Below are 14,624 nucleotides of genomic sequence, written 5' to 3' on the forward strand. Positions count from 1 at the left end.
TGATACTTTTATGTGTATTAATTTTTGTGTACCCATTTTAAATACTTTTTTTTTGCTTTTAGCATATTTGTGTCATAACTTAGTTGTGGGAATTTGTTTGTGATAAATATATTGTTTTGGATGTTAGAAAATTCTACAGTGGTAAAATTTAAATTTTGGAATAATTATTTAACTTTTATATTATGGCAAAATAATAAAGATATGTCTGAGTCATTTTAATATATAAATATTAAATATACTTTTAAAAATAAATAAATAACGAGGAAGAAATATTATGAAAGAAGTTTGAATAATTTGAATAAATTTTTGCACGTAGAGTTTTCTACTTCAAGAATATTAATTCACTGTATATTTCTCATCTATATGAATTTATATATATATATATATATATATATATATATATTAATTTAATGTATATATACAAAATTTATTTCCTATGTACTAAGACATTTTTTCGTTTTTTTTCGCTTTTTGCAGCTCACGCAACCGATTACTACGGTAAGTCATTATTTCACTTGATAATTATTAATTTTATTAATAATTTTCTAAAATAAATAAAAAATCTTTAATGGAAATAACCTACTTTTCAAAATTTAATATACTAATACTTAGTTTAAAATAAAACGTGATTTTTAGCCTATTAATTGGACAATTCAGGCGTTTTCTAACAAATATTATGATAAATCTGATTTATTTTAATATTGCATATATTATTTATAAAGTTGTTTGTTTATTCAACTTTTGGGGTCATTTTTGGGATAAATTTTAAATTGTGGGCTAAAATTTAATTTTAATGAAATAGTTTTGGAAACGCTTGATCATCAATTTAATTAAAACTAATTCATTCTTAATATTTGTTTAACAATTTGAATTAACAACGCCCGCACTAATTATCATTTTATTAATTTTACCTCTAATTTCTAACATTTTTTATTTAATAATCAAATTAAATTATTTATTTATACTTCTCTCCGCCCAATTATGAATATTATTAGTTTCAAGTTTAATATTATAAATCAAACTTTTGGTTGCCATTATCATTTTTTTTCGATTTAATTTCATATTTGTCATAACATTCATATAGTTTTAGTTAACATATTATTTATATATAAGTTTATATATAAATTTTGGTAATCGGGACTCTTTTTACTGTAAATACACAAAACTGTGCTTTTTGGGCGATTTTTTTTTAATGGATTTTATAAAAATGATGAGTTTTGTATATAACATTATAATTCAGTGCTTTTTTATATAAAGAAAATAATAATCCATATATTTACATAGTTATAAAAATCTATAATATATAAATGAATTAATTTAATATATATAAATACATTTTTTAAAAAATGTTTTTGCTAAAAAGAAAGTTGTTAACGTTTTTTAGTTAGAAGAAAAATTGCAAAAATCGTTTTGTATTAAAGAAAATAATAGTAACGTTTTTAATTTAATTTACAACTTTGATAATATTTTAATATTTTATATTAAATTTTGATAATTTAATTTTATTATAATATTTAATTTAATCTGTTTTATTTTTTTGCACTGGATTGTATTTTCCGAAAACTTTTATTACAAATTGGGCATTTTCTTGTTTCTAAGCAGCTTTTATTTAATTTACATATTATATATTTATTTTTCCTTAATTTTGGATTTTTGTCTCTGCTTTTGGGTTTATTTTTTTCGGACTTTTTGGGTTTTTGTGACTAAAAATACTAACGATTTTGATTTATATTGTTTTGAGGTCGTGTCCATTTGTTTATTTAAAAATTAAAGAGGAGATAGAAGGTACAGATTTTTGTTTAAATGAAAATTGAAAAATTTTTTTGAGACTTTATCTAATTGATAAAAAGTTTTGTGCATAATTTTTTATCTTAAGATAATTATAAACATAATAAGATTTTTCTTATTTTTTTGAACTGGCTTGAAAAGGCGAATCAACAAATTTCCACAAATTTCAGATTTTTTTCAAATGAAAATTTAACTAAGTGTTTTCCAATTTAATTTTTTTAAGGAAACGTAAGTCCTTGTATAAATTATTTTTTACCTTAAAATAATATGCAAGTTTTTTCTACTTTTTTCAAATGTTTTTTACCGTTGGTCCTTTTTGGGTCTCACCTTGCAAAACCCTGATTTAATCCCAAAAATATTTATACGAATTTAAAAACCAAGGACTTTTTTCTTGTTTTTCATGTATAAAAATTAATACAATTCTCTTATGAGACCCAATCTCATTGATAGAAAAAGTTTCGTACATAATTTTTTATCTTAGACTTTGTATGATAAGATTTTTCTAGCATTTTTTTTTTAATTTAAATTTTCTTAATTGCCCTACGTTGGGAAATACTTATATAATCTTGAAAAATTTATGTCTACTATTCAAATAAATATTTAATTTATTTATTTAATTGAAAAAAGGAGACTCACAAATTTCATAGATTTCATTGATAATAAAAAGTTCCCGGCATATTTTTTTATTTTAAAATATTTATGTAATTAGATTTTTCTAGCATTTTTTTTATTTTAAATTTTCTGTAAGACGTAGGCCTAACGTTGGGAAATACTGATTTGACCTTAAAAATGTCAAAAAAAATTATATTTAACTATGAAATATTTAAATATTTATTTGAAAAAATAAAGAGGTGAATCACAAATTTCCAGAGATTTTAGATTTTTTTGCAAATAAAAATTTAACCAAGTTTTTCCCAATTTAAATTTTTTAAGTCTTTATACATATATTATTTTTTACCTTAAAATAATATACAAACTATTTCTAAATTTCTTTTAAAAATGGACTTGTTTTTTTTACTATTGACTTAAAACCAAAAATATCGAGACGAATTAAAAAACCAAGGACATTTATTTTGTTTTTTTTTATAAATATTAATACAAATCTCGTATAGATTTATTTTTCAATAATATTATTAATACTGAGGCATAGTGGTCATTTCGTTTGTTTATGGCATTTTCATATAGTTGTATAAAACAAGCCTCCGCAAATCGTCGTTGAAATAAAATTATTTAGAAATATGATTTAAAATTGCCAATTATGTAATTACAAGTGTTGAATTATTATTATAATTTTTAATTATCTTCAATTATTATTATATTTTTTAATTATTAATGTTTTTAATTATCTCCTCTTTAATTTTTGTTATTCGGGTTTGTTTAAGTTCTTCGACGTGGATATTAATTTTATATTCAGGGACTCATCATTTGTGTGTCTTTATTCATTTATTTGTTTATTTATTTGTTAATTTATTTATTTTTGTTGCGGGTTTTTTAATAACAAAAATAATTTTAATATTAAGAGAGGACAAAAGCACACTATGAGGAACGTCTTCCGTTGACTCAATTAATTTGTTCCGGTTTAACAGTGACGAACTAGGAAGGAAAAAATAAATTATATATATATATATATATATATAATATATATATATTAGGGTTGTCCTTAATATGGACATTTTAAAATTTCTTTGCTCCCGAGGACTCAAATGCTTCTAAAATGACAAAAAAAAATCTCTGAAAGTTTTAGCTCTTAATATTAACATTCATAAATTCAAAATAAAATACAATAATTACTCAATATTTATTTTGTACGTTTTGGCAACAAATATGTGTCATCAAACTTCACAACATTTTTATTATATACAATTTTAATAACATATGATGTGATAGACATCATAATTTTATTAAAAATGTTTTAATCCCAAATTTTTTTTTTTACTTTTTTCTACAAACAAGAATGTTTTTTTATTTCGTTGTTATTTTTCTCGTCATGACATGCAATTCTTTTATAAAAAAAATAAACAAGAAATTTTTGAATCTCTTTTTTCCCATTTGTTTTGTAAATTTTGCATCATTTTTCTGAAATGATGACATAAATTTAGTATCAAAAAATGTCGTTTATTATTTATTGTATTTTATTTTGGACTTATTGGCTGGTAACATTTTCAAAAAGTAAAAATTATATATAAAAATAAAACATTTTGAGCCATTTTGGGATAATTTGGGAAGGAATACATAACTCGAAAATTTTTTATACATGATTATTTCTAGTATATTGTATGATTTTTTATGTTCGCGATTGTTTTATTTTTTTGAACATTTTAAAAAGTTTAGTATAAGTTTTACATTTTATTCGATGTTTAATTATCCGATTTTCTAGATAGTTCTGTATCATTTTTTTTATTCGAGAAAATTTTAAAGAAATCCATAAAATTTTTAGAAAATCAGAGAAAATTTAAAAGAAATCAGCAGAACATTCTCTGTTTTTCACAGTTTACATTACCAATAAACAAGCATAAGATAGCGTTACCATATATATGTATAATAGGGTGGTCCTTATTATGGACATTTTCGAATTTCCTTGCTCCCAAGCGCATGGAAAAAATTTTGAAAATTAAAAAAAAAAATTTAGGTATAACTTAGCGACAAATGAATTAAAAGTGATAATTCTTATCATTGAAAATTCGACGTTCTGCAAAATTTTTTCATGCTATTTCCATACAAAACTTTGATTGAATTGCGCACAATCTAAAAGACAATATTAAGAGCTAAAACTTTGAGAGAATTGTTTTTTATCAATTTGGAACCATTTGAGCCCTTGGGAGCAATGAAATTCGAAAATGTCCATGTTCAGGACCACCCTAATGTATAACTAAACCTTCAAAAAATTTAAAATGTGTATATTATTAAGACTTTCTACTTCGTCACTGTTAACTCTTTTTCATATCGTAGGGACCAAAAAAAAAAAAATCTTCCACTTAACACTTTTGTGTAAATACACATACGGAATGCAAAAATGTTAACACATTTGTAACTGTTTCTCTCAATCAATCAACTAATTAATTATTTATTCATAGATAGCACTTTTATGATAGATACTTATCGATTGTTTTCCATTTTCTTTCTAATTTCAAGATGAATACAATCTAAACCCGGGTTTAGAATGGGAAGACGAGTTCACAGGTAGGTGTGCTAATAATGCTTTCTATTTTTTCTCTATGTAAAAAATTTAAAAAATTTCTCTAATCGTTCTTTTCTCCTGTCGTATCGTAATTAGAACACTTTTTTACACATCACTATTTAGTAGTCACTAATATTTACTTTAGCAGTAGTATTGGTTCACATTGATTTTTAGGTGCTTTTTTCATTAATTTAATCATTAGACTTGGTTTGGTAATTAAATTAAAATTATTTTGGTAAATTGTGTTGGAAACGCATTGGAATTATATATGCTATTATATAATCTCTACATAATTTGCATTTTTTTCGAATTTATACCATTTTTATAATATTCTTGGAGAAACAAAATTCTTTTATCGAAATGAGACTAGCCGTTTAAGGGGAATTCAATTTCTTAGACATGCAGTGATTTATATATATATATATATATATATATATATGATTAATTTCTTGGAGGGCGTAACATCATGTAAAAAATATAAATAAAGATTTTTAAAACATCATTATTTCTCCATACGTTTCCGCGTAAAATTCTACGTCATCGTCAGTGGTTCTACAATTTTGAAAAAACAAAACATAAGGAGTAACGTTAAAAACTAAATATACACAGAGCAAAAATAAAAAAGAAAGAAATCAAGGGCAAACAATGATCACAGAACATTTAAAACTAAATTACCATACTTTCAATTTTTATGATGCAAAGGTTTTTCATCATGAGTCGAAAATCTCACAAAGACGCTTTGCGGAATCGGCTTATATTTTTTTTAACAAAAACAGTATCAACAAACGAACTGTCTGTGCGATGTTACGCCCTCCAAGAAATTAATCGTACATTTCAACATCAAATTTAAACACTTTCCACACACATATATATATATATATATATATATATATAACACAAAAGAAGTCTTAAACGTTCATTAATTATAATTATTTAATAAATGACATTATAAGTAAATATATTAATTAATATACTATTCATTTATTAAAATGCGTTTTTCAATACATTTCGTATTTAATTTGCATGTCTAACATAATACTAATTTCTGTGTTTTTTTTTTGATAAATTTAATCCTTAATTTTGTTACCACTGAGACACCAAAAATCATCATTGTACTTTAATTATAATTTGTTAAAAAAAAAGGGCAATTGGTGAAAAATTAAGGATGTAAAATTATAAAAAATTAAATTTTATATTATGAGTCAAAGTTATTTTGACCAATTGAATTTTTTTACAACTTGTGCTCCTAAAATTTAGCAACATGCTAAAAAATAAAAGTGCAAAACTTAGTACAAAAAAGTGCCAGTTGTAAGAAATTAAGTATTATTTCGATCAAGTATTGTTTCATGTTTGTTCAAACCATTTTTTGACCAGTTTTATCCTTAGTTTTGTTACCACTAATTGTAAGACACCAAAAAGTCGACTTTTACACTGAAGTTACTATTTTGCTTATTAAGTGGTAGAAAATTAAGGATGATTTTTATGCATGCGTTTAATTTTATCATCATTTTTAAAAATAAGAACTAACATTTTGCAAAATTTGCTAATTTTTATTCTTACAATATTATACAATAACTGCCTTCAAATCATTTATCATATTTTATCATATTTTTCATCACATTCTAAAAAAAATCTACAAACTACATTTATATTTAAAAAAAAATCAATTTCCTAAATCGATTGGGTGGAGAGATTTTTATGCGCAATATTGCGCATACGTTTGCAACGTTTTTTTTGAAATTGTGAATAACTGCATGATATTTTTAGATCAAGATTTTTATATTGTTACATAATCGTTCATTTTTTTAAATATTTATCTACTTAGCTGTGTGCTATGTGTTGTAGTGCGATACTGCTATATGAATAATAATAATAATAATAATAATATGAATAATAATAATTTGAGCCCTACTGCTTCTTGATAATTCTGCACACAATCAAGCTTTGATTAAATAATAGCATGAATCCTGATTTTGTCATTTGTCTTTTTGACATTATCAATAATAATCCTGAGTTTCTGGACCAGAAAACTTGCAAAAGGTTATAGTTACGAAAATTTGTTGTCTTCCAATTTGGTTTACTTATCCCTAGAAATAGGAAGCAGTAGATACCATAACTTGTTTATAGAAATTTTCCAAATTTGTTTCTGAAATTGTTTATACTGCTCTTGAAATTTCACTGTCAATCTTTTGATAATTCTGCACAAGGTTAAATAAAGTCTCCTATTTTGTTGCAAATAAGTAACTGCATGATCAAATTTGCTCCTCTATGTAAATCCTGGTTTTCTCTTCTGGTTGTATTTTGGATAGCAATCCTGGTGTACTTTGTCTCTTTTGCAATAACAACTATTTGTTACTGGAGGCAAAAAAACACTTGTTACTAGATACCATTTCACTCTCAACCTCTTGAAAATTCTGCACAAGATTAAATAAAGTCTTCTATCGTTGCAAATAAGTAACTGCATGATCAAATTTGCTCCTCTATGTAAATCCTGGTTTTCTCTTCTGGTTGTATTTTGGATAGCAATCCTGGTGTACTTTGTCTCTTTGGCCATAACAATTTGCTACTCTTGGTTTTTCTAAATTTACCCTCTAGACATTTGCCAGAACGTGCAGAAAACGAGATCCTTACCAACCCTTTTTTTTAGCTTTTCTTAGCAAAGGAAATTGATTCTTCATCAGTTTGTTCAAGTCAGTACAGATTTTGGCTTGTGTTCTATTTTATGACTTCCTTTTTGACAAAACATTATTTTCCTATGACACCATATATTGTTTTTAGATATGGTTTTGTATAATTCTGAAATTTGATATCACCTGGCTGCATTTGCAATTTTGCAGCCACGTCAATATCTTTTCCTAGTTCCAATATTTATTCCGTTCAATACCAGAATACTTCCAAAAATATTTAACCACTTTATGATTCAGATTTCAGATCTTTTGTCTGATTGTCTTTTTTGTTTCATATAGCAGTATCGTATTTAGCATCATACCTAGTTTTTTTTTACCAGTTTGCATCTTTATGTATAATTAGATTACGACTTTGGCAAATTGCACATTGCATTTTTGCCAAATTTTGCATTTTGTATATATACCCATTTGCCATATTTGCTCGCTCCATCATTGCATCAGATTCCTGAAGCAAATGCAATTTAGGGATAGATTTATAAATATCCGATTAGTTCTGCCAAAGTTTCCATTTTGGCACAAGCGAACTTAACTTGCATTTGCTTAATTTATCCTGAAAAAAGTGATCAAGGGAACTACATTTTGGAGAAGTTACCAAGCATGAGTAAACTGGGAAAAAGATTAAGGGGGTATTCTAGTGTAGAAATTCAAAAAATCGATTTTTTATTTCATATTTTCAAAGTTCAACTATCTAAGAATATGGGTACGAGAAGGTTTTTGAAAATTTGAATTATTTTCGGAGATATAGGCATATTACTGACTCGGTCTCCATACTGGTTTGGCTTCACGCAAAACTTTAAATGCTTTTTTCTCAGAACAGACTTTTAATACTGTTGACACGATTTCTCGAGTTTTAATCGGTCGATTCACTTGAAATGTTTAGAAAGTCTTACTTATAGACCTATCTATAGCCCGAACTAGGCTTATCTCCAAATTCCAATATTTACTATTTTTAAAAAATTCGAGAAACTCAAAAAAACAGTAAAAAAACACTTTTTTTTTTCAAACAGTCGCCAATTTGTAAAAAAATAATTTTTTGTACTCATCGCTAGTTCGGACGATTGCGACATCATTATAGATTAATAATCTTTTTATTTTTTGCATTTTCGATGGCTAGGAGGACTGAAATCATGTCAAGACTGTTGCCAATTTTTTGAGACCACTCACTTCATCAGCTGCCAGTTTTTACAATTTTCAACTTTTTTATTTTTTAACTTCCCGCAGGGCCGAAAATCGAAATTGAAAATTTTTACATTTCTCTGAACGTTTTGGCATACCTCAGAAAAAATGGATGTGTGTGTGTGTATGTATGTATGGATACAAATTTCCAGTCACGTTTTCGGGCGCACGGATCAACCGATTTGAATGGTTCAAAAAACATTCGATTCCTATTGATAGGGAAGAGAGCTGATTAGTGTTTGGCGAAGGCAGGTCAAGCCGTTTCGGAGATACGGAGCAAAGAGTGCAGAAAATAGAAATCGACTTTTTGATTTTGACATTCCGATTTGAATGATCTAAAAACCATTCAATTAGTAATGATTGGGAGAAGTGTCTATTAGTTTTTGGCAGAGGCAGGCCCAGCCATTTCGAAGATACGGAGCTAAATATGTAAAAAATGGCAGTTTTTGAGAGAACTAAGCGTCCGATTTAAATGATTCAAAGTACTATCTGCTTGTCTTAACAAAATAATTGATTTTGGATTTTTTTTTTAGTTTTTTTTGTATATCGGAAATAATTCAGATTTTATTTTTATTCTGACTAAAGTTCTAATATAACTTAAACAAATAATTTTAAATTTGCAATTCAGTTTATTTACAATGTTACAATATTAATAATAATCTATTTGAAAACATTTAGTATTCCTCGAACATTTCGTTACGGTACGGGAAGTTCCTGCAATTTGCCTTAAGGCACGATGCCATACACCCCACTAGTTAATTTTTGTTTTGTATTTTAATTATATTAAAAAACAAGTGGTAAAAAATGGATAGTAAAAACATTCATTGGTTTCTATTAAGACACTTTAAAAATGACCTAAAATTTATCGCTCTACACTAGAATACCCCCTTAACTTTGATAATTCTCGGATAAAACCAAAACCCGGATAGTCATTCAATATCTCATTGGTACATCTCCAAGTTCTGATCTTGCCTTTGATGGATCTATTACCATCTATTATCATCTATTACTGTTTCCCTTGATCACTTACAAATCCCCTAATCATCATCATCATCGTCATATGTGCCCATAATTATGAAAGTGGTCTAAGTCATTTCTTGTTTCGAGATATTTAATGATGTGCGATTTTTACATTATGCGACATTTTAATTTTTAATTTTATTAGTTTTAATTAATGGAAATTTATTATGAATATGAAATTTTGTGTGAATTTCATACGATAATATTGTTTTTAATGGTCGAATTGACTTAGACCATTTTCAAAATTAACTGAATGTCCTATAAATGACTTAAAGCAATAAAAAAAACTTTGATTTTTATTTGAAACAATAATTTTATTGAAATAATTCGTGAGCTTTAATTAATTATTTTTAAACGGTAATCCATTTTTATCATTATTTCGAGTATTTAAGATTCTTAAAATGTTCCTGAAAAACTGGAGGTATGTACGGTAGTAAACTCATAATATCTTTATGTTTTTCTTCCGATACTGGTCTAATGCTGGTGTATAATGGAAGTAATTTAATATTTCCGTATATTTTTGGTCTTTCTCTTTTAGGTGAAAGATCCAAAACGTTAAATATAGAATCATCTAAAGAAGTTTTATAAAACATAAAAAACTTTATAAGGTTCATTTTTCAAGAATCTCATCCATTGAACTTGTAGCCAAAAGACAGATTCGCCCGTGGTATTTTTTACTATTCTTGTTATTGTATCTTCTACAATGATTTCGTTGAAATAAAATCCGGCTGCGACATTCGCTTTATCGAAAATGTATTGCTTTTTCTGCACTTTTCTATCAATTCATAATAATGCTCAGAGTTGTATAAGTAATTTGCTTTTTTTATTTTCATTTCTATCAACCCAAAATCACGATCATTCGGTGGAAAGGAATGACCTGATACCAAAAATTTTTGACTTAGACCACTTTCATAATTAGGGGCACATATATGTTGTCGGCCCGCCTTATTCACCGTTCAGTACTTACTTTCGACGATCGCGAACGTTTTCAAGTTTTCATTTTGGCACAATTGAATTTAACTTGCATTTGCTTCATTCATCCTGACATTCGTCCTGAAAAAAGTGATCAAGGGAACTAAATTTTGGAGAAGTTACCAAGCATGAGTAAAATGAGAAAAATTGATAATTCTTGGAGCAAGTTCTGATCTCGCCTTACCATCTATTACTGTTTCCCTTGATCACTTACCCCTTACAAATCCCTCACCATCATCATCATCATCGTATACGTTGTCGGCCCGCCTTATTCACCGTTCAGTACTTACTTTCGACGATCCCGAACGCTCTCTCGGCCAAGGCGAGGACGAAGACGGCAACTCTTTACCGCACATCATGCATCACAGCAAATTGCCGCCGGGAATTCTGCCGCACGGGCTGCCCCTCGTGCAAGAAGTGGCGCCGGCGCTCACGCCCGGGGAACAGAGGGAAAGGAAGGAGCAGGAGCAGCAGATGCAGAAAGAAAGTAAGTGGTAATAATAGTAATAGTAGTATATTTATATTTATTTATATTTATATTTATACTAGCTGACCCGGCAAACTTTGTTTTGCTAAGTAAGGTATTTTCTAAGTAAGGTAGATAATCAAAACAAATAACACTTTAAGTGTATAAGACTGTGTTGTTTTTGAATGCTATATACAATGAGGTATTATAAAAACAATAAACCCCATTAGTTCGTCTTTATTTTTTTTGGAAATTTTATACACTTTCTATAGAAAACATGGCATAATCCAATCCTTTTTTTTGGTTTTTCGACTTATTGATTACGTTTCAAGTTTTTCAGATTATTTATGGATTCTGTATTTTGTATATAATTGAAAATAATACTACTGAGCTTATGAAAAAAATTCAAATTTCTGCGAGGAGATAGAAAATGAATTAAATATTTCATTTTTGACCTGCTTTTTGAAAAGTTTTTAAGTAACATTCGATGAATTAAAGTAAATTTAATAAAAAGTATATAAGTAGAGCAGAGCGAGGCACAAAGGCCAAATGACTTTGAGCTAAAATAAACTATATTATGAAAACCAAACCAATTATATCACAACAAATAACACATTTCAAACGAACAATTATCTGGCTTCGTTCAGTAAAACTATCAGCTACTTCATCATTGTAAAAATGTACTTTTTTGCTGTCTTTCAAAAATTTATCAAGAATTTGTTATTTACTCTATAGGCGGAGTAACTTGGAACGGCCAGGTGGCAAACAGGCATAATGTCTTATTTTAATTTTAAAGGTATTTTACAAAATAATTACATTTTTAACGAATGCTAAAAAACTACCAACGGAAGAAAATACTTTTATTATGGATTTTCAAAGATTACCGTTTATCTTCCGATAGTAAAGTCATAAGAATCAAGGTTACAGCTGGTTATACATCTTTTTCCCTCTACTTTCAAATATTGTTGTTAAACTATGCTAAACTTTACTGGTTTTTGACACGTCGATGGAAGAATTTTTCAACCCTGGACCTTCATATATTACTACCTAAAATAATATATCCTAGAAAATGTTTTATAAATACCAATGAGTATATAATTATACAAATGAGATCTTTCAGAGCACCGTGTTTGAAAAAAATATGATTTGCAAAAAAAAAGAGTGCAACAACGTCAAAAAGTGCATTTTCATATTGACATTTCAAAAGAGTTGATATTTTGAGTTTCTAGTAACACTTGCGGCCCGTTTACTAAAGTTTTTATATATAAATAAAACTACAAACAAAGCTACTTACCACAATTTGATCATAATTAAATAATATTCATGTAAAACATCCTATTAAATGTAATTGAACATCATCTGTCAAAAACGTTTGACATTTCACGTATTAACCACCGTCCATTGTTTTATTCAAATTACGCTTCTACAAAAATTTTCAAATTAAAAATAAAAAGTTTCAACGCGGATTTGAAATAATTTCTCACCTTTTGGACTTTCTCTGGATTGACACGAATTTTTCAAGACTAAGACTGGCCAAATCGATTTAGCAGTTTTCGAGTTTTACTAAAACATTTGAAAGAGAGCTCCATTTTTATATATAAGATATTTATATTTATATTACGGATATAGGAATAAATTTAATAATTACAGAAAATAAATTACTTTTATTGAATTAATTAGAGTAAAATACAACTAGAAAACAATATTAAGCCTAACATTGGTACTATCAATACTATCAATACAATAACTTGAAGAAAAAAAAATGTAATAAAATTCAAATAGTTTAATTAAGGCTTGTAGATCTTGAGATTCTTCTTATGGTAAAAAAAATACTTTAAATATCCGTTATGCAATTTTGATTTGAGTCCCATATCTGGAAAATAAAAATTAAGAGCAGTATCAAAAAAGAATGTGAAAATAATTGTAATGATAAAATACTTAGAAAAATGTTAAAATAATTTGGAATATAAATTAGAAAAAGTATGGAAAAGGGAAAAAATAATTGTAACTGTTGGAAGAAAAAGTATCAATTATTATCAGTAGGCATTTCATTATCAAAATTATGTTTGATATCGAAATTGGCAAACTCAGAGGTATCGTAGAAACTTTGGGCTTTTAATAGTTTAACAATGGCATTATGAAATTGACGATCATTCAATTTCCTAACATGTAGTGGGAGTAGATTAAAAAGCTGTACTCCCCTTCCGTCTTAAGTTTAAAAATTTTTCCTTTTTTAGTCAAATTTCTTGTTTAATAATAGGAATTCAACATGGAGAATAGGTTGAAGCGTTCAGGATTATTCTTTATGTCAAGGATTATTCTTTATAGTAATGGAGTTATGGAATTGTTTGTAATGGTTGTTGTTTGTTTTAGTTCGGGAGTTGAGTGAGGATCAGAAGCAGATGATTATATTGTCCGAGGGCTTCCAAAGGTTTATGAATAGAGCTGGAAGGCTCGTGGAGAGGGCTTTGAGTGAATCCATGGATATTTACACGGATTACACAGGCGGAGCTGATAACAACATGTAAGCAACAAACTTTATATATCCTCAACATTTTTTTTACATTGTTTTTTTTTTAGGGATGACAAAACGAACACTGCTCGTCTATCCCTTAATCGTTGGTTCTTTGACGAGCGCTGGACAAAAGGCCGGTGCGTGACTTCCCTAGATTGGTCATCACATTACCCAGAATTACTGCTGGCCAGTTACCATGGTAATGAGGATGCCCCTAATGATCCTGAAGGTGTTTGTGTTGTCTGGAACACTAAATTCAAAAAGACAACTCCTGAGGACGTGTATTTTTGTCAGAGTGCTGTTATGAGTGCCACTTTTGCCAAGTAAGTAGACTAATAGATATCTATTTGGTTTGCATGATTTTATGGTTGTCCTGTACCCATGTCGACAATTTTTTAATATAATATACTAATATTTACCGTTTACCTAAAAATAATAATTATTGTTTTTGAAATTACTCTTCACGCCAAAATGTATATACATTTATATTATGAGGAATGTTAAATGTAGAACTGCTTTAAATAAAATGATGAGTCTCAATTACCACACTATATTGGAAATTAAAGTCTTTTAAACGGTATTAAAAAACCATAGCCATAATATAACACTGGTACTTCATTTTGGATTAAATTAATTTAATTTTTTATCATTTAAGATATCCAAAATTGCATTTTAAACTTCTCCTAATCGATATTGTGAGGGCCGAATTGTATGTATTCATCTTTACTTTCCCATTTGTTGTTATAAAGTGAAATTTTTACGAATTTTAAAAATATTGTCGAAAGATTAGTAAAAGATGCAAAGAACTTATATATTGAAGAA

At 27.3% G+C, this 14,624-nt stretch overlaps 1 protein-coding gene across 1 annotated transcript; it reads left to right on the forward strand.

The window, feature by feature from the left end:
* Window positions 1-482: 482 nt before the first annotated feature.
* Window positions 483-14,129, forward strand: LOC113389749 (cytoplasmic dynein 1 intermediate chain-like). Its single transcript, XM_026626759.1, has 5 exons — window positions 483-498; window positions 4,921-4,968; window positions 11,105-11,308; window positions 13,661-13,811; window positions 13,868-14,129. The coding sequence occupies exons 3-5, from the start codon at window positions 11,179-11,181 to the stop codon at window positions 14,127-14,129; spliced, it is 543 nt and encodes a 180-aa protein (XP_026482544.1). The 5' UTR covers window positions 483-498; window positions 4,921-4,968; window positions 11,105-11,178.
* Window positions 14,130-14,624: the final 495 nt, after the last annotated feature.

The sequence above is a fragment of the Ctenocephalides felis genome, unplaced genomic scaffold (genome assembly GCF_003426905.1).
Source record: "Ctenocephalides felis isolate EL2017-DRISC unplaced genomic scaffold, ASM342690v1 CF-g0.4_SCAFFOLD_03573, whole genome shotgun sequence".
Lineage (NCBI taxonomy): Eukaryota > Metazoa > Arthropoda > Insecta > Siphonaptera > Pulicidae > Ctenocephalides > Ctenocephalides felis.

Bases quoted from the DNA above. Each gene is read 5' to 3' on its own strand.
- LOC113389749 (XM_026626759.1), top strand. From the start codon at position 11,179: ATGCATCACAGCAAATTGCCGCCGGGAATTCTGCCGCACGGGCTGCCC. The intron at 11,309-13,660 runs GTAAGTGGTAAT...TGTTTGTTTTAG, and splicing joins GCAGCAGATGCAGAAAGAAA to TTCGGGAGTTGAGTGAGGAT. The intron at 13,812-13,867 runs GTAAGCAACAAA...TTTTTTTTTTAG, and splicing joins GGCGGAGCTGATAACAACAT to GGATGACAAAACGAACACTG.